General features: G+C 40.5%; 1 protein-coding gene across 1 annotated transcript in view; it reads left to right on the top strand.

Annotated features, from left to right (window-relative positions):
* Positions 1 to 26,743, top strand: part of VAX2 (ventral anterior homeobox 2) — a 160,076-nt gene that overhangs the window by 874 nt on the left and 132,459 nt on the right. The window contains exon 1 of the mRNA XM_069745113.1: positions 1 to 790. This exon is cut by the window's left edge and continues 874 nt beyond it. Within this exon, the coding sequence (XP_069601214.1) occupies positions 532 to 790 (259 nt within the window). The 5' untranslated portion in view covers positions 1 to 531. The remainder of the gene's footprint in view (positions 791 to 26,743) is intronic.

The following is a 26,743-nucleotide window of genomic DNA, read 5'->3' as shown; positions in this document are numbered from 1 at the left end:
AGAAGTTTTGTAAGACTGAAGGATATTTTGGACTGTCAAACTCTCTGAACTCTTAAAAAAAAAACAAAAAAAAACCCAAACCCTTGCAACGCCTTCTCTCATTCATTCACAATTCTTCATACTTGGCTGGGCAGAGAAGAAGAAAAAAAAAAGAAAGAAGGAGTAAAGTCAACACAGTCCTAGAAATTACTGTCTATAAGTTGACTCGGAGACACTCTTTACTGTCCATGACGGTGGCATCTAACTTAATCTCTCACTGTCTGAAAATTCAGATTTGGAAACAACTTGATGTGTCTTCCTCTTGAGAAAGACCTACGTTGCCGAGGGGATCTTGCATTTGTGTACAATGGCAACCGTGCCGAAACCTTACGTGGAATACTTGTGCAGAGCCTCTGATGCCCTACATGCATTTGACTGCTGACTTCTGCTGTCTGTGAGAATTGTTGCTTGTTTGTTTTTGTTTTTTCCTCCTTTCAGAAAGTGGTATTGGAAGGCGGGGGCCAGCCTAGGGGTTAGGGGGGGCATCGCCTGATGTTTGATCAGGCTACTAGTATGGGCGATGGAGTGTCCGAGGAGAGAAGAAGCCCTCTGTGTGGCAAGTCTGCCACGTCGTGTACAGAGCGACTCAGAGACAAGGGAAGCAGAGCTGATGTAGAGTGTTCCTTACGAGGCCACAGCATTAAGGACATTCCCGTGACCTCTACCTCCAGCCCGGGATCGTCCAAAGAGGAAGGTCAGGACAATCAGTCCGCAGGAGAAGCTGATTACTGTAGACGGATCCTGGTCAGAGGTAAGGATTTAACAAGGGAAGGGGGGGGAGCAGCATGGAGGGAATGGTATGGAGGAGAGGAGAATGAATGGAGGCAACCGAGAGACGGGTGAGCATACGAAAACATCCCAGTCCTTCCAATGGGGCCTTTGTTTTTCTCTCTAATGTTCCAATCATTTTAATTAATGAGCCAATAGAAATTATGTTATGGGAGAGGACATCTTCATAGCTGCAGGTGCATCGCTCCCCGTCATGTAAAAGTTACGTGATTATGATAACGACCTCAATGTCTCACAGTTCCTCTAGTGTCCGCACCGTGGTGATCTCGCTTTCTAGCCCCCAAAACAAACTATTAATTGTTACCCAGCATAACACAAAGCCCGTTATTGTGTCCATCTGGCGTTCAATTCTTTCCTACGTCAAGCACAGGATCTATAGGATTGCAGATGAGCCTATGGAAAGCAATGAAATATGTATAAAGTTGCGGTAACGAGGCCAGCGTTCACTTCTCTCCGAATGAGGAGGAGGAGGACGGGTGAATGCCTCTGTATACATCGCCGAGGAGTAACGTCATTGCATGTACTATATTTGCCGTGCATGGTTAAGCATGTGAGCGCCACCGTATGTAGCATTACCCTGGAATAATACATCTTCGGAGGATATATTTAGAAACAGGATCCCTAAGTCCCCTAACGCTGTGCTCATCACAAGGATTTTTGAAATAAAAATGCCTTATATTCTGCGATGCCTCGGCATTGTTTTTTTTTTGTTTTTTTTTTGTTCATTTATTAGCCATTCACAACTTTATTGTTCAACAATTTGCAAAAAACAAGCATGACGAGGCCTTGTGTAAGGGGGACTCATCCTCTCGCTCAACGGCTGCAGCATGTAGACACTGAACCAGTCTGCCCAAGTTCTTCTCCTGCAGGGTTTCAGGGGCAATAAACACAGCACTTTGCTATGAAATCGATAGCACTTACTAACACTAAAAGGCAGCTTAGGCAGTGCAGGGAAAACACAGACTGAATGTTTTCTGAGTTGTTTTTTTCTTTCCAGAGGAGTATAACATTTTACAGCGTTTGTGTCTTATAGGAAAGCATGTACGTGTGGTGTGCTGATTATGTAAGGGGCAGTTGTCATCCACCGTAGATGATGTGATATCGGAGGAAACGGACATGTTACATTTCTTATTTATTGGTTAAAGTCATGGCTTGGTATTCTAGTCTTGGATTTTGGTTGGGTTTTCTACAATATAGTCGATATTGGTCTCTTACAGAACCACAAGGATGTTGTTAAATGGAACATAACGTAAGGATCTTACTCGCTATATAAAATTTGGGTACGTTTTGCAATGGTAGACCGTCGGAGGTCGAGACGGGATTTTGTTTTAGTATGCTTAAGTTAGATTAATGGATAAAATTATAAATGTAAGTAATTTTTTTTAATTGAACTTGATTATATTTTCCAATATCGTATCATTTCATGGTATCTGGAGTTTGAATAACTGGGGCAAACATGGCTGGTACAAAAGAAACATTTTTTTAACGCGCAAAAATAATAATAAATAAAAATGCCAATTTAGATTAGGTTTAGAAAAATATATATGTATCCACACAGATATTAGGTCAGATAATGAGAAATGATTATGATGGTACAATGTATTTACATATATACATGTTCGCACATACTACAAAAGCGTTGAGGCTGAGCCAGCCCAGACTATGTCTGGTATATGTCTGGTAATTACCATACGTTCCCGTCACTACTTGGAGGCTTGTGGTGCGAGATGTAATATTACTATATTTTCCTGGAGTTCAGTACATTTAGAATGACATTTATAAAGCTGGGTACATCGTCGATGTAGCGCCCACCGGTAGATTGACTCGCAAGCTTGTAATTTTAGAGACAATTGCTACTAAACATTGAGAGATTCGGTGCTACAGTAGCATCAAGGATGTGAAAATGTTAGGAAGTCTAGAGACGCACTGGTAATTCTGCAAAATTACAGGGTGCCGTCAACTTATAGAAACGGTTTCATAAAGAAGAACTGATGTTGCGGTCACATAAGGTTTTTTGCGGATACCTTCACTCAATTATTGTAAGTGCACGCTATTTTCTGGTGGAGTACAAGAAATGAGGATGACGTAGAATTAATTCTTTAATTTTAAGAAAATTAGTTAGAAAATTATTTTGCCAAATTACATCCGTGGTGTTGTAAAATTAAAATTGGACGTGATTGTATGCAATAGTCAACCTCTTCTTGGCAATGGCATCAGTCTGTCAGCCTGGCATACCTTGAGGGCTAAAGAGGTCAACTTGAGTTCACAAAAAGGCGGCCATAATGTCACAGCTGTGACTCTCATATTAACAAACCACTTTTAGAACGCAGCCTGTACCGCTCATAGTTAGAGCCTCTTTCCATTTAAAATAGTAAAAAAAATCAAATAAAACAACAACAAAAACGCTGATTATCCACAGATAGAAAAAATTGGATTTAGCTGGAAGTTTGAAATTTTCTCCAAGATGTAAAGAAAGAAAATAAACAAAATAAATAAAAAAATAAATAGACCACGTGGTCCACAGTATGGAGCTTGCTCCTAAATAGTTGTTCCAGCTTTGTAATTAGGCACAGTCCTTAATTAAGTGTAAACAAGTTAACGACTGAATGTAGGGGATATTAGGAGTGATGCTGCTCTGTGTGCCCAGCACAATGGTGGACGAGAATGGTGGTACCAGGTGGTTAACTTGGAGTCAGAGCTATAATTACGTTTCATCATTTTTTTTAATGTAAACACATTGGCGACAAAAAAAAGCTTAGATGATCGGAAACCCCATCAATTCTCTCTATATCTATGTCCATCACGCCGAAACATGTAGACACTTCGTTTTTTCATCTATATAAAAATTCATTCCGCAATAAAGAGTTTATTATTTTTGAAAATGTTATATTTTGCAATATTTAGCCAAAAATTATTCAGAATTTTTTTTTTTTCTAAATTTACCTTTGGAAAAAAAAAGACTTATTCAATGAATAACTCAGTATTCAATAGGATACTGTGATTTTAATTAGAAGAGTCATTAGTGACAGCCACCATCTTGCTTCTCGGCGACCACACTCCACGACAAAATGGTGGATTCATCACCGGAGATTTTTTTTCCCCACTCCCACTTTAAAAAAAAAAAAAGCAATGAGGTTCGGTAAATTGTTCCTTTTTTTTCTGTTTTAACTCATTACCTTCCATGACAAAAAAGTAGTGGCATACTTTGAAAATTTTATTAAATTGTCAAAACCGACTTAAATGATAAATATAATAAATACATAAAAACTTAAGACTAATTTGCATTTTCATTTTAAAATAATTTCTTTTTACGATATGGAATATTGATCACATTTTATTTTTCGGATGTATTAAAAACAACAAGGCAAAAATGTAAAATATATATTTATATATGTATATATATTATAAAAAGCTACTGACGACATTCTAGTATTGTCCTCTCGGCCTCGCCTTTATAACTGATTGGTTGTTATCATAATTCTAATTTACAAATTTTATTGCCAAACTTTTATTTTTGTAACCGTTATACAATTTTTCATTGAATTATTTAACTTTTTTTATTTAAAATGATTTTGTGGTCATGATGATCGGCCAATTTTTTTTTGGGGGGGGGGGGGGCGGGAATGGATGCGTGATTGCGTCATTTAATAAATATTTTGAATAGAAATTAATTTTATTCGATTGAGAATGGACATAAATCGTAGTGAGATATACAATGTATATTATGTTTTTTATTATTAGCGTTTGTAGTTTTATTACGATTCTTACGGTAGGTCTGTTTTTTGGATTTACAGCTATTGAAGGTATAATTCATGGCACCGCGATTTGATGTCTTTTCAGCGCCATTTTGTGCCATTTTTACTGTATGGTTTTGCTCGTCTGCTTTGTCTTAGGCTCAGGTTGTATGTAACTCCCCCCGTTATCGCTTATGCATTGAGAACACTCTATATTCTCTCGTCTATAGGAGACGTTGGTGTCATTTTTTTTCCTTAAATGATTCCTAGCCAATCAGAGAATAGGCAATGCAAATATGAAATATGGCGAGATACGCCGGAGAGTATTGTACAGCTGAAGATGATGCTCGATGCGTGAGTCACAACAGAACAATATAACCCAAAGCACACAATTACCAGCGGCTGCCCGCATTGGCCGGCAAAGATCCGCCATCAGGGGGTATGAAAAATCTTGCTGCAAGAAAGCATTTCCTTTGTCGCAGACAGCAAAGATCCATCATCCTCACACATGGAGTCTGCATGGTGCCTTTAAATTGTCAATATGCAGATTTCCAAAAAGTGACATTGGGGGGGGGGGGGAGGGGGTGGTAAATAAATTCTCTTCTTAACGTTGCAGAGTAGCAATCAGTAATGAACAAACTATTTACGAAAAGCTTAATGCAACTTTTCACAGCACGACTGGCAATTTACAAGAAAAGGGAAAATAAATAATTTTTGTCATTTTAAGACAAGCAAAAAATAAATAAATATGAGCAACGAAGACATAAATCACAAATAGTTTGGTAAATCATCAATGGGGTCCAAAGGAATGGAAAAGGCAACCAAATGTTAATGAGGATTAACTTGAGTAGAAGGTTGGTTTTGTCAATTTTGGTTATTTAGGCTTAAAATGATTATTTTCTGATGTTCTTCAAATTTTGGTCTTACTCTATTATCGGCACAGAAATGACTATTGTTGGTCAGACAGTCTTTTTTGCAAAATATAAAGCCAATAATCCCTCACCAAACAACTAAATGGAAATAGACAACATATGAATCCATTTTCGATGTTGGTTCTCTACCTCGTTACTAATTATATTATATTAAGGCGGTTGCCCATTAACGAGTCCAGAGTTGATGGAACCCTTGTGATGATTCATAAAGGCTCTCAGTTGTAAGCGAGAGTCTTTTATTTCAGAGAACAAAATTGGGTTGTTGATTTTTGAGCAAACATTTTTGGTTATTTAGGCTTAAAACTATTTTTTTCTGAATTTCTTGATATTTTGGTGTTACTCTTCTTCCTAAAAGTATAGCGGTAGAAATGGCTATTATTGGTTAGACAGAGTCTCCTCTACTCATAACTTTTTGCAAAATATAAAGCCAAGAATCCTTCGGGAATAACGTGATGAAAATATATAAAATGAAAGATTCCATTTTCTGTACCAGGTCTCTATCTTGTTTCTAATTATACTGAAGAGTCTGCTTTTAATGGAACCCTTGTGGTGATTCATAAAGACTTCCAGCTATAAGCGAGAGTTCTGCAGCTAGGAGTAAAAAGTTGGCTTGTCGATTTTTGATGATTATCGCAAACATTTTTGGTTATTTAGGCTTAAAACAATTTTTTTTTCAGAATTTCTTGATATTTCGGTCTTACTCTTCTTCCTAAAAGTGTAATCGTAGAAACAGCTATTATCGATAAGACAGAGTCTCTTGATCTCATCACTTTTTGAGAAATATAAAGCCAAAAATCTTTCAGCTTGGCGAAAATAAAGAAAAAAAATGATTACATGTCCCGTACTAGTTCTCTATTTTCTTTGTAATTATATTGAAGGGTCCGTTTTTAATGAAACCCTTGTGGTGATTCAAAAAGACTCCCAGCTATAAGCTAGAGTCTTGTAGCTAGGAGCAAAAAGTCGGTTTGTCGATTTTTGATGATTTAAGCAAATATTTTTGGTTATTTAGGCTTAAACAAAAAGTTTTCAGACTTTCTACAAGTTTTGGTCTTGCTCTAATTTCTAAAAGTCTAATCGTAGAAGCGACTATTATCAGTTAGACAGAGTCTATTCTACTCATCACTTTTCACGAAACACAAAGCCAAGAATCCCTTTCCAAACAATGGAAATAGACACAATATGATTGCGTTTTGCTTGCTGGTTCTCTATCTTGTTTCTAATTATATTGTATTAGTGAGATTGCCCATTAAAGAGGCTACAATTATTGGAACTCTTCTGGTGATTCATAAAGACTCAGCTGCTAGCAGGAACACCACATTCAAGTTTTGCCATTTTGAGTAACGAGAATGTTACAACCACACTGAGGCCATTTATGACTTAATTGCCAACGGTAGTTGTCACTTTTCTCTCTATTTTCTAGCCATGTTTCATTGGGTCAGAACTGCATTAAAAACACCTCAGTGTAGGCAGGCATTAGTCATTCTGAACCAACGTGAGGTTCAAGGAATATCGTAAATGTGGAATTGTTGCTCAACATTCTCAAAAAAGGGCTTGATAGATATTCTGCAATCTGTTCCTGAAATGCAGTCACTTATCCCTAATCTATCCCCCAAAAGCCATCATGTTCTAAGTCACCAATGGCCCCTTCACATCACATGTAACTATTCTCTGAGCTCATAGACCCAAACGTCAACGAGATCCAGTAGAGTTAAGATCGGAGTAGTACCAAGTAGACATTCTCCTAAGTCCTAATTGCCACATCCTGCTCTTTCTTCTTCATGGATGTTTTTGACATCTTCTTTTCCCCACTGGGAATGAGAGAAAGCAGGTACTGAGATCGTCAAGATCATCAATATAATCTTCAAAGTAAGTGAAAAAAAGCTTCCAAAAAACAAATGAAATGATCCCGATGTACGTAAAAATCAAACTTTTATTAGGTCTTTCTTTAGTCAAAACCACAGCAGATGAGTAGCATTACCAAATATCTTCAGGTTTTATCACAAACCTAAAAAAATGACTTCTCTAACTTTTTGATTAAGTATTATTTTACACATATTCTCGTAATTTACGTCTAGTCTTTTCAATGTTTTTACTGTTACAATTTGTAATTTTCCCCACATCTACAAAATTATTTTTAATCTGTATATATATTGATCTACACCATCAGATTTGGTAGCTACATTTCTTACTTCTTTAAGGCAGTACTAAATAAAACTATAAAAGTTAGATACTTCTGGTGTATTATCTCAAGAATATGAGATTGTTTTATGGTGACCATGAAACTAAAGTTAGGAATGCTTCGATCTTTCAATGTGAAGTATGAGATTTCTTTATAGTGACCATGCCAATCTGGAGACACCCACACCTATGTCTATGTTAGAAGATGTAAAACTTCACAGCCCATGAAGGAGACACGCTGGAAAAGAATGTCAAAATGCAGGAGGCTATGAATGAACCAAACATGGATCGATGTATTTTTATCCTTTATTTTTATGTTAACCCCATGGTTGAGTTCTGTTTGATATTACCAATCATGTCTATTCAAAAAAATGTTGTAGTTGTTAAAAAAAAAAAAATCAATTTTTTTTATTTAAATACAACATTTTTGAGAAACGTACACTGTTTAGACTGTTTTGGACTTTGATTAATTTCGGATAGTTTGGGATCATCTATATACAAATGTGATGGTAGACATTGAAATACATGACACGGGCGGTGCTTAACCAAATAGACAAGTAGACTTGCATCTCTGGACACTTCCCATCCATTTTGTACTGAGTGGTTGTTTGGATCGTCCATCTGTTTCATAAACGTTGTACAGGCTGTCCAGAAGATATGGTGCCTGGCAGCAGAAGGTGCATACCCATAGACTGCCTCCTACCTTCGGTATTGCCATATGGCCCTGCACTCCATGAGTAAGGACCACCATGAATGAAGTCTTTTGTGAAGTGGAAAGGGGCGCAAGTGTCCAAGAACATTCATGCTCATTGATTGAATGTGAGGTTCCATTTTTTTTTAAATATCTTTATTTTTTTTTTAATTTTAAAATATATCAAAGCAACAGAATATGTTGGGATATAGACAAGAATTTATGCGCACTAAGAGCACAGCTATATGGATGTATTTTCTGGATGTGCAATGTCAATTATTTATTGCCAAAAATGGGAGCTGATGGAAGATCTTCTTCTTTATCGTTTATGGGATTTGAATGTGTTTTTGATTAGAAAAAATATAGAAAAATATCTCAGCTGGAACAAATAATAATATCACATCAGAAGAATCATCAACAAAAGATGATTTTTATGGGACTTTGTGTGGTCGCCTTCTGATGCTGTAGATCATTATTGTTGTTTGGAGCTGATAATATCCAGTTAGTTTGCCCACGTGTGGTCAAATTGTCTTAAAATCTCCCCCAAGCTATGACTGAATGTTTGTCATTGTTTTATGTAGTACATTTATCATTTTTGTATCTTTGCAATCTTCTAAGGAGGTACTGGATTACGTTGAAGGCATTCAACGCTGTAAGACGCCTTACAGGTCCTGCTACATTGGAACAAACACTATACAAGCTACAGATCTCACTTTGTAGGTAACTACACTATAGGGTCAAATATAGAAAAATCAGCCGCACTCTTATGGTATATCTTTGCAAAAATGTGATATATTTATTCACATATGTTGAGACAAAATTTTCATATATATACACACACACAGCAGGGAGTATAAACGAAGTAGTAACGTTTCGACCCTGCCTCGGGTCTTTCTCAAACTGCGTTTTCTAGATAGTGTGAAAAATAAGAAGTGTGGTCCCTTTAAGGGCTCCTATTGTTGTGGTGTCAGGTCTTCCTGCTTCTGTGGGCGTGTGAGCAGAGAACACAGGAGTGTGAGTACAGAAGCAGGAAGACCTGATTTTCTATATTGGACTTGTGGTTAGGTTTTTCCCAAGTACAGCCAGCACCAACCTAAGATAGCTGAGTGCGCTCCTTTTTTCTTAATATACACTATAGGGTCAAGGTCTGACCTATAAAGGAGACTTTCGTTGGGACTACAGAAGATGGACAATCCTAACACAGAATCTCCTTAGCAAAAAGCAGAACCCCCTCCTTCACTCCAAGATCTGCATCAAAGGCATTTCATACAGCCAACCCATACTCTACTCTGTCATGATGAAGGGTAACCATGAAACACTTGTCTATAAATTGGTTGAATATCCCTAGACACAGTCACATCTTCAGACTTACATGGTAGCTACCTACAGGTGGCACAAGAGAGTTTTCTTCCATGTAGGGAAGCACTACTTTACATATCATCTGGCAAATAAAATGATTGAAGATGATTAAGGCCCCAATATGCATTCGATTAACATCAACCAATATCCACCAGTGTCCACAGACTCAGGCGACAGCCTAATGTGTATGGGAGGTCTCCTGATTCTCCCCTGACAGATGATCTTGGGTGAGATGGGGATCCAGCCTGCCCAATTTTATACTGCCAATCCATTTGTTCTTGATGAGATAAGCCACCACCAGAGAAGTCTGACAGTGGTGTCCTCGTAGAAGACACAGGAGCAGTCTGGAGAGACAGCTTCTCACCGAACCATTGTTTGGCCAAAACCTTTCTACCGTGTAAGGAGCCCCTTATTCTACAGTATTATGTTCAAGCTTAGCCTTCTAAGTTCTTTATATAACATCCTTACATTCCATCTAATGCCAGGTATATAGACTGAATCTTTCCCTCTAGACTGTAGAGTTGACGCTAATGCAAGTTACATTTCCAAAAAAGGCAAACTTGTCCCATTGCTGATTGCCCAAAGGAAGTTATTTTTTATGAGAGTTATCATTTTGGCTCAGACGGCGTTAGTACCATCCTTCAGATGACATCTACGGAGGCATCCTCCTTTGACTTCAGAGAACAACATTTTGATATCAAAATTTGTACAATTTCCTATATGGAGAAGGGATTATTTAATTGTACTCTATGCCTTGGGCTGCACAAATCTAAGGAAAATACCAAAATGACCTCAGAAATGGTTCCATGTATGTGAGCAATGTCTGATGGGCAACTGGGCACTTATTGTGGACTACTGGAAATGATTGCAGTTTGGGAGGGGAATAGATAAGGAGCGGGTGCAATTACGTTCTGTGAATGTCCCCACCGGAGTGCTAAATCATAGTAAAGAAGAAAACTACTTCTAAAACTGGGCTGCTATATTTGTTATTCCCCAAATCACCAATTGCCACTTTAGGAGATATTCGGTTCATGATTGTCCCCACTAGTTCAGCCTTGATTGGACATTTTACAAATACTGTGATCTTTGGTTGCCAGTCCGGGGGAACAGGTAGCCATTATGAGACACAACCGTAATAATAGATTTTATAGCTGTATGGAAAAGCGCATTATGTTTTTCTTTTCTCTCTTATTTTCCGAGAACATAAAAAAAGTAAATAAACCATTAAGATGAAGATGAAGGAAAGGGTTGACGTAGCGAGGAGAGGAGCCTTTCACTGAGTCTGTCTATATGTATTTATGAGACATCTGACAGCTGCTAGTGTTAAATTACGGGTTACTTTCCTTGTTCTGCCTGAATTGGATCAACAAAGCGTTTCTGAAACATAATATTGTGCCATTTTTTATCTAGAAGCTGAATAACCATCTGCAAGTGAGGAATCAGCCGGAATTGTGGGCTTTAGGCGAGATGCGCAAAGCCATAGTCAAAATTAATAATAAAGTACCAAAGAGATGTCCTGGTGTATATGTAATCTTCATGCTGTAGTGCAGATTAGGTGGCCAGTGTAAAATCATTCCAATTTAGCCTTAATTGTGTTTGGAAAATACCCATTGTCGGTAGATAAAATATGATTTTCAGACTACTCAATAAGCTGCCCATTTTACACCTGTGACATTAAATACATCTGATTGTTAGATCCTGATTAGACGGAAGACAACGGCCATCAACAGTTAGATTCTGATTAGACTGGAGACAACGGCCATCAGTGGTTAGATCCTGATTAGACTGGAGCCCACAACCATCAACAATTAGATCCTGATTAGACTGGAGCCCCCGGCCATCAACAATTAGATCCTGATTAGACTGGAGCTCACGGACATCAACAATTAGATCCTGATTAGACTGGAGACCACAGCTACCAATGGTTAGATCTTGATTAGACTGGAGACTACGGCCATCATTGATTAGATCCTGATTAAAATGGAGACTATGGCCATCAATGGTTAGATCTTGATTAGACTGGAGACCATGGCCACCAATGGTTAGATCGTGATTAGACTGGAGACCATGGCCATCAATGGTTAGATCCTGATTAGACTGGAGACCACAGCTATCAATGGTTAGATCTTGATTAAATTGGAGACCACGGCCATCAATGGTTAGATCCTGATTAGACTGGAGACCACAGCCATCAATGGTTAAATCTTGATTAAACTGGAGACTACGGCCATCAATGGTTGGATCCTAATTAGACTGGAGACTACGGCCATCAATGGTTGGATCCTAATTAGACTGGAGACTACGGCCATCAATGCTTAGATCCTGATTAGACTGGAGACCAAAGCCATCCATGATTAGATCCTGATTAGACTGGAGCCCATGACCATCAACAATTAGATCCTGATTAGACTGGAGCCCCCGGCCATCAACAATTAGATCCTGATTAGACTGGAGCTCACGGACATCAACAATTAGATCCTGATTAGACTGGAGACCACAGCTATCAATGGTTAGATCTTGATTAGACTGGAGACTAAGGCCATCAATGATTAGATCCTGATTAGAATGGAGACTATGGCCATCAATGGTTAGATCCTGATTAGACTGGAGACCATGGCCACCAATGGTTAGATCGTGATTAGACTGGAGACCATGGCCATCAATGGTTAGATCCTGATTAGACTGGAGACCACAGCCATCAATGGTTAAATCTTGATTAAACTGGAGACTACGGCCATCAATGGTTAGATCCTAATTAGACTGGAGACTACGGCCATCAATGGTTGGATCCTAATTAGACTGGAGACTACGGCCATCAATGGTTAGATCCTGATTAGACTGGAGACCAAAGCCATCCATGACTAGATCCGGATTAGACTGGAGACCACATCCATCAACGGTTAGATCCTGATTGGACTGGAGACCACGGCCATCAACGGTTAGATCCAGAGTAGACTGGAGACTATGGTCATGAATGGTTAGATCCTGATTAGACTGGAGACCACAGCCATCCATGATTAGATCCGGATTAGACTGGAGACCACATCCATCAACGGTTAGATCCTGATTGGACTGGAGACCACGGCCATCAACGGTTAGATCCAGAGTAGACTGGAGACTATGGTCATGAATGGTTAGATCCTGATTAGACTGGAGACCAAAGCCATCCATGATTAGATCCGGATTAGACTGGAGACCAAAGCCATCCATGACTAGATCCGGATTAGACTGGAGACCACATCCATCAACGGTTAGATCCTGATTGGACTGGAGACCACGGCCATCAACGGTTAGATCCAGAGTAGACTGGAGACTATGGTCATGAATGGTTAGATCCTGATTAGACTGGAGACCACAGCCATCAAAGGTTAGATCCTTATTAGACTGGAGACTACAGCTATCGATGTCTTCCCTTTGTTTGGTCTCTTTTGTCTCTTTTCCATCATTGATGTTACAGTTTAGCATGTTTTTTTTCTATGCTCATTGATTTCCCTTATGGACTATTAGAACCTTTTTTACATGACATATCATTTTCAATATGCAATAAAAAAACCCTAACACTTGCTTTGTAGATCAAGAGCGAAGTAGAGCTTTTGTTTTTATCCAAAGTTAATTATGTTTTATAGTCTGAAAGTGATATCCATTCTGCCCCCATTACATCACATCTTGAATATCTTGAGTTTCATAACAGTCATTTTTGACCTCTGTTACACGCAGGACCTCGTTAAGATGTCTAAATGGCTTCTGTAGCTGATTTAGTTGCATTTATCAAGTGAAGCCTCATTCACGCGTCTGATTTTTCCACGTACGAAAAAACAGACCGATTACTCTGACCAGACTCTGATTAAAGTTTGATCAAAATGTAATCTGACTTTCATCCGATTTTCGCGCATGTGTAGAAATTCTCTATTCTGACAGTCTGTGACAATTGGACCACCCTTGGATGTTATCTGAGTGCTGTCTGCTTTTTTCAGCCACTGACTTGATTTCATGATTTTGATCCAACCTTCAGATCAAAGATGGACATGTTTACTTGATTTTCGGCCTAAAAATCATCGGCATGTGAATGGCCCCACAGACAAACACAGGTACCACTGCTATCCGTGAAATATATCCGTCATAATATAACCTATCACTAAGTGTTGAAATATGATACATTTTCATTTTGGATAGCTATAAAAGACTTTTTGGGGGCTGCATCTTTACCATCGGAGTGGGTCCGTTATACGGCAAGTTTATAACACTTTAGTGAGTGAACCTTTATCCAATTACTTATTTTACTACCTATAATTCAACATTAAAGAGCAACTTTCATTTCTTTTTGTTCAACATTGAAAGTTATGAAACCTTGAAGGTAACTTTATTTTGGGCTTTGTCTTCATTCCTGTAAAAAAAAAAATGCATGTAAATGGATTCCAAACTCCGGCACCTCTCCGATCTATTTGCTGCCTTTTTCTGCATTGATATTACTTGTAGTACAGATGATGGCAGTGATGGCTCAGCCCCTGTCTCCTCCTCTGAGTGTTCTGTTTATCAGCTCAATCTTCTACAGCAGCTTCTTCCCAGAATTAGGCTAGGTTTCCATTGCTGTTAATGGGCGCGCTAACGGACAGCGTTGCACGGCGAAATTAACGCAACGCGTCCGTTAGCGCGCCCATTAACAGCAATGGAAACGCGCATCGCTTGCAGCGTCCGCGGCGCACCCGAGGTCCGTTCCCCGCTCTCGCAGATCAGGGATCTGCGCTAGCGGGGACGTTAAACACGACCCCGAAATCACATTGTGTTAGCGCAATCCTCTAGCGCTTAGCGCTAAACGGATTGCTCTAACGCAATCTGAACCTAGCCTTAGACACAGGTGCTGAGTAGTGATGAGCGGACGTGCTCGGATAAGGTGCTATTGGAGCATGCTCGGGTGCTAACCGAGTGTCTTCAGCGTTCCCGTGGCTTCATGACTCCTCGTGGCTGTTAGACCTGTTTGTTAGGCAAACACTGCATGTGTTGTGGCTGTTCAACAGCCGCGGGGACTCAAACATATTTTACTAGCACGCCGAAGACACTCGGTTAGCACCCGAGTAGGTCAGGATAACACCGTATCCGAGCACGTTCCTCATTATTATTATTATTATTTAGTTATATAGCACCGCAAGGACAGGGTCCTCTCCCCTCTGTACCAGTCTGTCACTGTAAACTTGTTTACTGTAAACGATATCTAGAACTCTGTATGTAACCCCTTTCTCATGTACAGCACCATTATTACGTGAGGGAAGATATTGGGAGATTAGTTCAGAGATATAGGGAGGGGACAGGTTGTGGATGGCTTTGTAAATCAGTGTTAGTAGTTTGAACTGGATTTGTTGGGGAATTGGGAGCCAGTGGAGGGATTTGCAGAGGGGAGAAGCAGGGGAGTAGCGAGGAGAGAAGTGGATTAGCCGAGCAGCAGAGTTGAGGACAGACTGGAGTGGTGCAAGATAGTTAGCGGGGAGGCCACAGAGGAGGGTATTGTAGTAGTCGAGGCGGGAGATGATGAGGGCATGCACAAGAGTTTTGGTAGATTGTGAGCTGAGGAAGGAATGGATTCTCGCAATATTTTTGAGTTGGAGGCGACAGGAGGTGGCAAGAGTTTGGACGTGCGGTTTGAAGGACAGGGCAGAGTCGAGAGTTACCCCGAGGCAGCGGATTTCAGGTGCGGGAGAGAGTGTGATGCCGTTTTCCATAATACATAGGTCAGGTAGGGGGGATACATAAGATGGGGGAAAGATGATGAGTTCGGTTTTGTCTACATTGAGTTTTAGGAAGCGAGAGGTGAAGAAGGAGGATATGGCTGACAGACACTTTGGGATTCTGGACAGCAGAGAGGCGACATCTGGGCCAGAGAGGTAGATCTGAGTGTCGTCCGCATACAGGTGGTACTGGAAGCCATGGGACTTTATGAGTTGTCCTAGGCCAAGGGTATAGATGGAAAAAAGTAGGAGCTCTAGGACAGAGCCTTGAGGGACTCCAACAGAGAGAGGGCAAGATGTGGAGGTGGTGTGGGAGTGAGAAACGCTAAATGTGTGGTTGGATAGGTATGAGGCAATCCAGGAAAGGGCAAGGCCTTTGATGCCAAGGGAAGAAAGAATCTGTAGCAGTAGGCAGTGATCAACTGTGTCGAAAGCAGAGGACAGGTCAAGAAGGAGGAGGATGGAGAACAGTCTGTTAGCTTTGGCTTTTAGTAAGTCATTAGTAATTTTTGTCAGGGCAGTTTCGATGGAGTGGTGGGGGTGGAAGCCAGATTGGATGCTGTCAAGGAGAGAGTTAGATGAGAGGTGGAAGAAATTTGAGCATGGACATGTTGCTCAAGGAGTTTTGAAGCAAACGGGAGCAGTGATATGGGGCGGTAGCTGGGCATAGCAGTTGGGTCAAGGTTAGTTTTTTGAGGATGGGTGTGATGGTGGCATGTTTGAAGGCAGAGGGGAAGGTACCAGAAGATAGCAATAGGTTGAAGAGATGGGTTAGGGCTGGAATGAGCATTTTAGGGAGGTTGGGGAGCAGGTGGGAGGGGATGGGGTCAAGTGCACAGGTGGTGAGGTGCGATTTGGAAAAGAGGCGAGTAAGCTCTCCTTCAGTGATGTTGGAGAGGGAAGTTATTAGGGAAGGGCAGAGGTCTGGTATATGGAGTGGTTGGGGTCGTGGAACAGTTAGGGTTTGCCTTGTTTGGTCGATCTTGTTTTTGAAGTAGGTTGTAAAGTCCTCGGAAGAGATGAGGGGAGTTGGCGGTGGCATTGGTGGGCGGAGGAGGGAGGCAAGTGTGCTGAATAGTTGTTTTGGGTTGTAGGATAGTGAAGATACAAGGTTAGTTAAATAGGTCTGTTTAGCGGAGGTGAGGGCTAATTTGAAGTCAAATGTAGCTTGTCTAAAAGCAGTGAAGTTGTCTGGCAGGCGTGTTTTCTTCCAACGCCGCTCCGCAACTCTGGATGCTTGTCGAAGTTTTTTTGTGAGATTGTTATGCCAAGGTTGCCTATTGGTTTGTTGCACTGTGCCATGCATGAGAGGGGCGACTGAGTCTATGGCTGATGTGAGGGTGGAGTTATAGAAAGTTATCATCACTAGTCCTGACCCATCACTGCCATCATCTGTACTCCAAGTGAGTACATTCTGATATCAATAGTCTGGGGACCAGCAGGCGTTTGGCCACTTGCATACAAGTTGTTTTTTTTTACAGGAATTAAGACAAATGTTCTAATAAAGTTATTTCTAAAGTTTCATAACTTTCCAGACTGGGAAAAATTATTAGAAATATATAAAACATTAGTTATTGGTGGTTCTGTCTGACACACGTCTTGTATGTAGCCAACTGATGCGTCCCCTTTCAAGAAATGTATAAAATACCCAACGGCGTTGACCTGAGCATCACCGGTGTGAGTCTCCACCGCTGCTCCCGCTCTCTGACATCGGTGGACAACCAATCGTTGAGCTCTGAGTGGAGCTTTTCGTCTATACTTTCAGAGCCGCTGAGCTCACCGATTGGCTGTCGATATGACGTTAGTCCTGCGGGACAATGAGTATAACACATTTTGTTTTGTTCTTTTACACCAAAGATTTCTTGAAAGTGGCCAAACCCTTTAACTAGCCAAACTTGGACCCTGTACATGGATTTTGTTTTATTCACCTGTACAATAAAAAAACTATTGTCAGACCCCCTGCCTTTACCGTGGGGTGGGGGTCCACACTTATACCCCCCGTAGTTTACTGTTATTCTGCTTATGTTACTGTTGACGTAAGAAGTTCTTCCAAGTGATAGACGAGAGACCATTGTGAGTCTTCGGTGATTGTACGCCGCTCATTTCTTCTATTCTTGCACTCCGCCAAGTGTCGGGAGCCCGGCGATTGTTCGTGCACCTGAGATGTCTTCGCTTCTTCTCTGCTTCCTATTCACCTCGTTGTTTTAAAACAATGAAAGGTAACGTAAAAAGGATCGGGTTCTGTATGCAAAACCTCCAGCGTCGCGCTGTCACCGCTGCAGTTGGCAACATATAGGCGAATGTGTTTCGCTGAGGAACGTCGGATTTATTCTGTAGTTAATAAACAAAATGTTTATTACGCATTCAGATCCCCATAGAAGTCAATGAAGCCGGACGAAGCGGAGGCTTTATGTCCACCACAAGCTTTATAAGGATACATATATGACTGGAGCGGCTCCGCTACCTCACAGCACAAGGCAACGGCCGGAAATAATTGTTTGCTCATAGCTTTATTAAATTCTTAAAAAATTTGAATAAAACTTCTATTAGATAAATAATGAAGAAAAAAAGGAAAATCAGTCAAATAAATGATCAAAAAATGGCTCCACGTAACTGACACCTTGTAAATCTGCCATCACATCACTGAGTGACGGCTATTATTATTATTATTATGTATCTCTAATATCAATCTAATCTATTATTATCTATCTACAATCTATCTATCTATCATCTATTATCTATCTATCATCTATCTATCTATTATCTATCTATATCTATTGTCTATATATCTATCTATTATCTATCTATCTATCTATCTATTATCTATCTATCTATTATCTATCTATTATCTATCTATATCTATTATCTATCTATATCTATATCTATTATCTATTATCTATCTATCTATCTATCTATCTATTATCTATCTATCTATTATCTATCTATCTATTATCTATCTATCTATCAATTATCTATTTATCTATTATCTATCTATCATCTATCTATTATCTATTATCTATCTATATATTATCTATCTACCGTATCTATCTATTATCTATTTATCTATCTATTATCTATTTATCTATCTATTATCTATTTATCTATCTATTTATCTATTATCTATCTATCTATTATCTATCTATTGTCTATCTATTATCTATTTATCTATCTATTATCTATCTATCTTTTATCTATTATCTATCATCTATCTATTATCTATTATCTATCTATCTATCTATTATCTATCTATTATCTATTATCTATCTATTATCTATCTATCTATTATCTATCTATCTATTATCTATTATCTATCTATCTATTATCTATCTATTATCTATCTATCTTTTATCTATTATCTATTATCTATCTATTATCTATTATCTATCATCTATCTATTACCTATTTATTTATCTATCTATCTATTATCTATTTATCTATCTATTATCTATCTATCTATTTATTATATATCTATTATCTATCTATTATCTATTTATCTATTATCTATCTATTATCTATTAATCTATCTATTATATATTTATTATCTATCTATTATCTATCTATTATCTATTTATCTATTATCTATCTATTATCTATTATCTATCTATCTATTTATCTATCTATTATCTATCTATCTATTATCTATCTATCTATTATCTATCTATCTATTATCTATCTATTATCTATTTATTATCTATTTATCTATCTATTATCTATTTATTATCTATCTATTATCTATCTATCTATTATCTATTATCTATCTTTTATCTATCTATCTATTATCTATCTCTTATCTATCTATTATCTATTTATCTATTATCTATCATCTATCTATTGATTATCTATTTATATATCTATTATCTATCTATCCATTATCTATTTATCTATTATCTATCTATTATCTATTAATCTATCTATTATCTATTTATTATCTATTATCTATTAATCTATCTATTATCTATCTATTATCTATTATCTATTTATTATCTATTATCTATTAATCTATCTATTATCTATCTATCTATCATCTATCTATAGTTGCAGACTTTAGAAGAGCCTTTTTTGGAGGGGGACTGTAACCTTATCATTAATCGTAGAAACATTTGTACAACCGTCTGATGATTCGGAGTATTTGATAACAGCCGTCCTGGGTCCTCATTATTATTATGGGGATAATATACCAGTCTTGGTCACTGCTCTGGTGTCCACCAGTCTTTTCTTATTCTATGTGTCGGTGTATTAGGATAAGCCCCCTCTGTGTAATCTCGTGAGCAGCAGACAGGGGGCGTCGGTGAGTGTTATATTACCTGTTTTACAGACCATTAGTATATACCGCACATGGGGCACCGTCCATACGATGAGGTGACAACTTCTTTTCTTTCTTATTTTCATCTCTGGCTAATGATCCCTTTCACACTTTTCCCTTGAAAACAAATTAAGTTTTCGAGACTATTTGTACATTTATGTTAGTAATTAGCGTCATTTAAAATCTTGTAAACAGGCCAGACCCTCTGTAGCTAAAATAATACCGCCATTCGGTGCATCAACATGCACTTTTTCATTACCGCTGCCCGGCAGAGTCAAAATAATACTGCCAAACAAAATAACTCATCACACTGTTAGGCCATGTGCACACGTTGCGGATTTGCAGCAGTTTTCCATGCGTTGTACAGCACCATGTAAACGTAAGGAAAACAAAACCTGCAGTGCACATGTGGAAAATACCGCGCGGAATCGCTGCCTTGTTTATTCTGCAGCATGTCAATTTTTTGTGCGGATTCTGCAGCAGTTTACACCTGCTCCTGTATGGGAATCCGCAGGTATAAAACCGCACAAAAACCACAGGAAATCCACAGGAAATCCGCAGTAAATCCGCAGGTAATCTACAGTGCGTTTTACCTGCGGATTTTGCAAAAATGGTGCGGAAAAATCCGTACACGAATCCGCAACGTGGGCACATAGCCTTATATAGCGCTAAGATAATATTACTGGCCAGAAAAGATCCCTCCCAAAACTGCCATACAGTGCATAAATGACACAAAGCAGTGCATAAATAATACTGCCATACAGTGCATAAATTACACAAAGCAGTGCATAAATAATACTGCCATACAGTGCATAAATGACACAAAGCAGTGCATAAATAATACTGCCATACAGTGCATAAATGACACAAAGCAGTGCATAAATAATACTGCCATACAGTGCATAAATGACACAAAGCAGTGCATAAATACTGCCATACAGTGCATAAATGACACAAAGCAGTGCATAAATAATACTGCCATACAGTGCATAAATGACACAAAGCAGTGCATAAATAATACTGCCATACAGTGCATAAATGACACAAAGCAGTGCATAAATAATACTGCCATACAGTGCATAAATGACACAAAGCAGTGCATAAATAATACTGCCATACAGTGCATAAATGACACAAAGCAGTGCATAAATAATACTGCCATACAGTGCATAAATGACACAAAGCAGTGCATAAATAATACTGCCATACAGTGCATAAATGACACAAAGCAGTGCATAAATAATACTGCCATACAGTGCAAAAACAATATCGTAATTTAGCTTATAGTATTCAACTAGAACCTCAGACAGTACTCCATTAACAAACCAAATTGGGTTGTCCTTGGACCCTACTGGGCACTGGTTATTCTTAGCAGACTATGTCTTGGTTTTGACCCTATTTTGGGCCATATAAGGCGGATTTCACACTTGGGCAGAGCTGCGGAGGGCTGCGCAGTTCCTGTTAAGCCCCGCCCACTGCCACACCTCTTCCATTCAGCTCCGCCTACTTTGCATGCGTCCTGCGTACCTATCTTTCCTATCATTGGGTACACATGCCATGTGAATGTATGTGGATGCCTCCGCATGCATCGTTTTGATGCTGCGCCGAACTGCGTCGAATGCAACATGTTGCATTTTGTTGCCGTCAGCGCAGCGTCAAAAAGACGCATGCGGAGGCATCCACATACATTCACATGGCATGTGTACCCAATGATAGGAAAGATAGGTACGCAGGACGCATGCCAACGTAGGCGGAGCTGAATGGAAGAGGTGTGGCAGTGGGCGGGGCTTCACAGAGGAACTACGCAGCTCTGCCCAAGTGTGAAAACAGCCTGAGACTGCATAGATGTCACTCACACTCTGTGCATAATGTCATGGAGACCCCTTTTATGTCATGAGAGCCCACTCAATAGAAAGTATTTTGATCTGTGAACAATTGAGCTGAAAACATCTCACAATTTGGATTTTTCATTTATGATAAGAACTAAAGGTCGAGAGAAAGTAGATGTCAAATCCTTAAAGGGGCTGTCTAGGGTATTGGGGATATGGATATTATTGAGGGCATTCTCTCTTTTGGATACCGCTTTTAAAGTCTTCAGACTTGAGTCTTCCTTGCATTTCATGGTCAGGCATTAATCTGAATGGCCTTTATGTTTTCCTACGTTACCTCTGCAACAGACTCAGGCCGCAGTACCTCTGCAACAGACTCAGGCCGCAGTACCTCTGCAACAGACTCAGGCCGCAGTACCTCTGCAACAGACTCAGGCCGCAGTACCTCTGCAACAGACTCAGGCCGCAGTACCTCTGCAACAGACTCAGGCCGCAGTACCTCTGCAACAGACTCAGGCCGCAGTACCTCTGCAACAGACAAATGCTGCAGTACCTCTGCAACAGACTCAGGCCGCAGTACCTCTGCAACAGACTCAGGCCGCAGTACCTCTGCAACAGACTCAGGCCGCAGTACCTCTGCAACAGACTCAGGCCGCAGTACCTCTGCAACAGACTCAGGCCGCAGTACCTCTGCAACAGACTCAGGCCGCAGTACCTCTGCAACAGACAAATGCTGCAGTACCTCTGCAACAGACTCAGGCCGCAGTACCTCTGCAACAGACAAATGCTGCAGTACCTCTGCAACAGACTCAGGCCGCAGTACCTCTGCAACAGACTCAGGCCGCAGTACCTCTGCAACAGACTCAGGCCGCAGTACCTCTGCAACAGACTAAGGCCGCAGTACCTCTGCAACAGACTCAGGCCGCAGTACCTCTGCAACAGACTCAGGCCGCAGTACCTCTGCAACAGACTCAGGCCGCAGTACCTCTGCAACAGACTCAGGCCGCAGTACCTCTGCAACAGACAAATGCTGCAGTACCTCTGCAACAGACTAAGGCCCGCAGTACCTCTGCAACAGACTAAGGCCGCAGTACCTCTGCAACAGACTCAGGCCGCAGTACCTCTGCAACAGACTCAGACCGCAGTACCTCTGCAACAGACTCAGGCCGCAGTACCTCTGCAACAGACAAATGCCGCAGTACCTCTGCAACAGACTAAGGCCCGCAGTACCTCTGCAACAGACTAAGGCCCGCAGTACCTCTGCAACAGACTCAGGCCGCAGTACCTCTGCAACAGACAAATGCTGCAGTACCTCTGCAACAGACTAAGGCCCGCAGTACCTCTGCAACAGACTAAGGCCCGCAGTACCTCTGCAACAGACTCAGGCCGCAGTACCTCTGCAACAGACTAAGGCCGCAGTACCTCTGCAACAGACTCAGGCCGCAGTACCTCTGCAACAGACTCAGGCCGCAGTACCTCTGCAACAGACTCAGGCCGCAGTACCTCTGCAACAGACAAATGCTGCAGTACCTCTGCAACAGACTAAGGCCCACAGTACCTCTGCAACAGACTAAGGCCGCAGTACCTCTGCAACAGACTCAGGCCGCAGTACCTCAGCAACAGACTCAGGCCGCAGTACCTCTGCAACAGACTCAGGCCGCAGTACCTCTGCAACAGACAAATGCTGCAGTACCTCTGCAACAGACTAAGGCCCGCAGTACCTCTGCAACAGACTAAGGCCGCAGTACCTCTGCAACAGACTCAGGCCGCAGTACCTCTGCAACAGACAAATGCTGCAGTACCTCTGCAACAGACTAAGGCCCGCAGTACCTCTGCAACAGACTAAGGCCCGCAGTACCTCTGCAACAGACTAAGGCCCGCAGTACCTCTGCAACAGACTAAGGCCGCAGTACCTCTGCAACAGACTCAGGCCGCAGTACCTCTGCAACAGACTCAGGCCGCAGTACCTCTGCAACAGACTCAGGCCGCAGTACCTCTGCAACAGACAAATGCTGCAGTACCTCTGCAACAGACTAAGGCCCGCAGTACCTCTGCAACAGACTAAGGCCGCAGTACCTCTGCAACAGACTCAGGCCGCAGTACCTCTGCAACAGACTCAGGCCGCAGTACCTCTGCAACAGACTCAGGCCGCAGTACCTCTGCAACAGACTCAGGCCGCAGTACCTCTGCAACAGACTCAGGCCGCAGTACCTCTGCAACAGACAAATGCTGCAGTACCTCTGCAACAGACTAAGGCCCGCAGTACCTCTGCAACAGACTAAGGCCGCAGTACCTCTGCAACAGACTCAGGCCACAGTACCTCTGCAACAGACTCAGGCCGCAGTACCTCTGCAACAGACTCAGGCCGCAGTACCTCTGCAACAGACTCAGGCCGCAGTACCTCTGCAACAGACTCAGGCCGTAGTACCTCTGCAACAGACAAATGCTGCAGTACCTCTGCAACAGACTAAGGCCCGCAGTACCTCTGCAACAGACTAAGGCCGCAGTACCTCTGCAACAGACTCAGGCCGCAGTACCTCTGCAACAGACTCAGGCCGCAGTACCTCTGCAACAGACTCAGGCCGCAGTACCTCTGCAACAGACTCAGGCCGCAGTACCTCTGCAACAGACAAATGCTGCAGTACCTCTGCAACAGACTAAGGCCCGCAGTACCTCTGCAACAGACTAAGGCCGCAGTACCTCTGCAACAGACTCAGGCCGCAGTACCTCTGCAACAGACTCAGGCCGCAGTACCTCTGCAACAGACTCAGGCCGCAGTACCTCTGCAACAGACTCCGGCTGCTGTTCCTCTGCAACAGACAAATGCTGCAGTACCTCTGCAACAGACTCAGGCCGCAGTACCTCTGCAACAGACTCAGGCCGCAGTACCTCTGCAACAGACTCCGGCTGCTGTTCCTCTGCAACAGACCTATATTCTTGTACATAGGGGCAATATTATAGTAGTTATATTCTTGCATATAGGGGCAGTATTATAGTAGTTATATTCTTGAACATAGGGGCAGCATTATAGTAGTTATATTCTTGTACATAGGGGCAGTATTATAGTAGTTATATTCTTGCATATAGGGGCAGTATTATAGCAGTTATATTCTTGAACATAGGGGCAGTATTATAGTAGTTATATTCTTGTACAGAGGAGCAGTATTATAGTAGATATATTCTTTTACATAGGGGCCATATTATAGTAGTTATATTCTTGTACATAAGAGCAGTTTTATAGTAGTTATATTCATGTACATAGGGGCAGTATTATAGTAGTTATATTCTTATACATAGGAGCAGTATTATCGTAGTTATATTCTTATACATAGGAGCAGTATTATCGTAGTTATATTCTTGTACATAGGGGCAGTATTATAGCAGTTATATTCTCGTATATAGGAGGCAGTATTATAATAGCTATATTCTTGTACATAGGAGAAGTATTATAGTATTTATATTCTTGTACATAGGTGCAGTATTATAGTAGTTATATTCATGTACATAGGGGCAGTATTATAGTAGTTATATTCTTGTACATAGGAGCAGTATTATAGTAGTTATATTCTTGTATATAGGGGCAGTATTATAGTAGTTATATTCTTGTACATAGGAGCAGTATTATAGTAGTTATATTCTTGTATATAGGGGCAGTATTATAGTAGTTATATTCTTGTACATAGGGGCAGTATTATAGTAGCTATATTCTTGTACATAGGGGCAGTATTATAGCAGTTATATTCTCGTATAACAGAGGCAGTATTATAGTAGTTATATTCTTGTACATAGGTGCAGTATTATAGTAGTTATATTCATGTACATAGGGGCAGTATTATAGTAGTTATATTCTTGTACATAGGAGCAGTATTATAGCAGTTATATTCTTGTATATAGGGGCAGTATTATAGTAGTTATATTCTTGTACATAGGAGCAGTATTATAGTAGTTATATTCTTGTACATAGGTGGCAGTATTATAGTAGTTATATTCTTGTACATAGGGGCAGTATTATAGTAGTTATATTCTTGTACATAGGAGCAGTATTATAGTAGTTATATTCTTGTACATAGGGGCAGTATTATAGTAGTTATATTCTTGTACATAGGGGCAGTATTATAGTAGTTATATTCTTGTACATAGGAGCAGTATTATAGTAGTTATATTCATGTACATAGTGGCAGTATTATAGTAGTTATATTCTTGTACATAGGAGGCAGTATTATAGTAGTTATATTCTTGTACATAGGAGCAGTATTATAGTAGTTATATTCTTGTACATAGGGGCAGTATTATAGTAGTTATATTTTTGTACAGAGGAGCAGTATTATAGTAGTTATATTCTTGTACATAGGGGCAGTATTATAATAGTTATATTCTTGAACATAGGGACAGTATTATAGTAGTTATATTCTTGTATATAGGGGCAATTTTTATTGTAAAAACAAACAAATACAGTTGAATTTAACAAAATTCTTCCAGTAATACAATGCTCAAATCACTTGGATTGTACAAACATTCATTACATTTCCAGATTACACATGTAAAATTAACTTAGAGTCCATACTTCTGGTTTGAGGAAAAAAACCTTGCAAAATGAGCTCATCATATTTGAACCCAGTGACGCATCCTTCCATATCTTTACATTTCCTAATGATTTTATGTATCTGAGTTCATACATTATCTGGTTGACAGCGTCACAGATCTGGGTCGGAGTTATTCTGCCCACCACCTGTCTCCATTTCAGACTCTTCCCGTTGCCCTCAGGTAAGGGCTTCCTCTTAGGCGGAGGACAGTCCTCTACGTCCCTATCACACTCTGCGTCAATTCTTTTAAGGTCATCTTCAAAATCACCATCAGACTCAGACAGAACATCAAACCTATTGGATACGACCATTACCCCTGCAGAACTCTGGACTTTCCTTCTGGCTCCTAGGCCAGTATCATACTTCTCAGGTTTACGGGAGGTCTTGTCCTTTTTCTTCCTTTTAATCTTATTACTGCTATTTCCCTCAGACACAGATGGCAGTACTGAAGTAATGCCTTCCTGTGACTGCTGCTCCTGAGGCACAACCTCCATACTCCTCTCTGAACCCTGCTGCTCTGGTGTTAGCTGAGTAGACCCCTGGTGGACCTCTGGTGCGGTCAGTATTTCCCCTGACAGCAAAGCTG

This window comes from Ranitomeya imitator, chromosome 1, assembly GCF_032444005.1.
Source record: "Ranitomeya imitator isolate aRanImi1 chromosome 1, aRanImi1.pri, whole genome shotgun sequence".
Classification (NCBI taxonomy): domain Eukaryota; kingdom Metazoa; phylum Chordata; class Amphibia; order Anura; family Dendrobatidae; genus Ranitomeya; species Ranitomeya imitator.
Note: the sequence above shows the minus strand (reverse complement) of the source record. Positions and strands in the feature narration are given on the sequence as shown.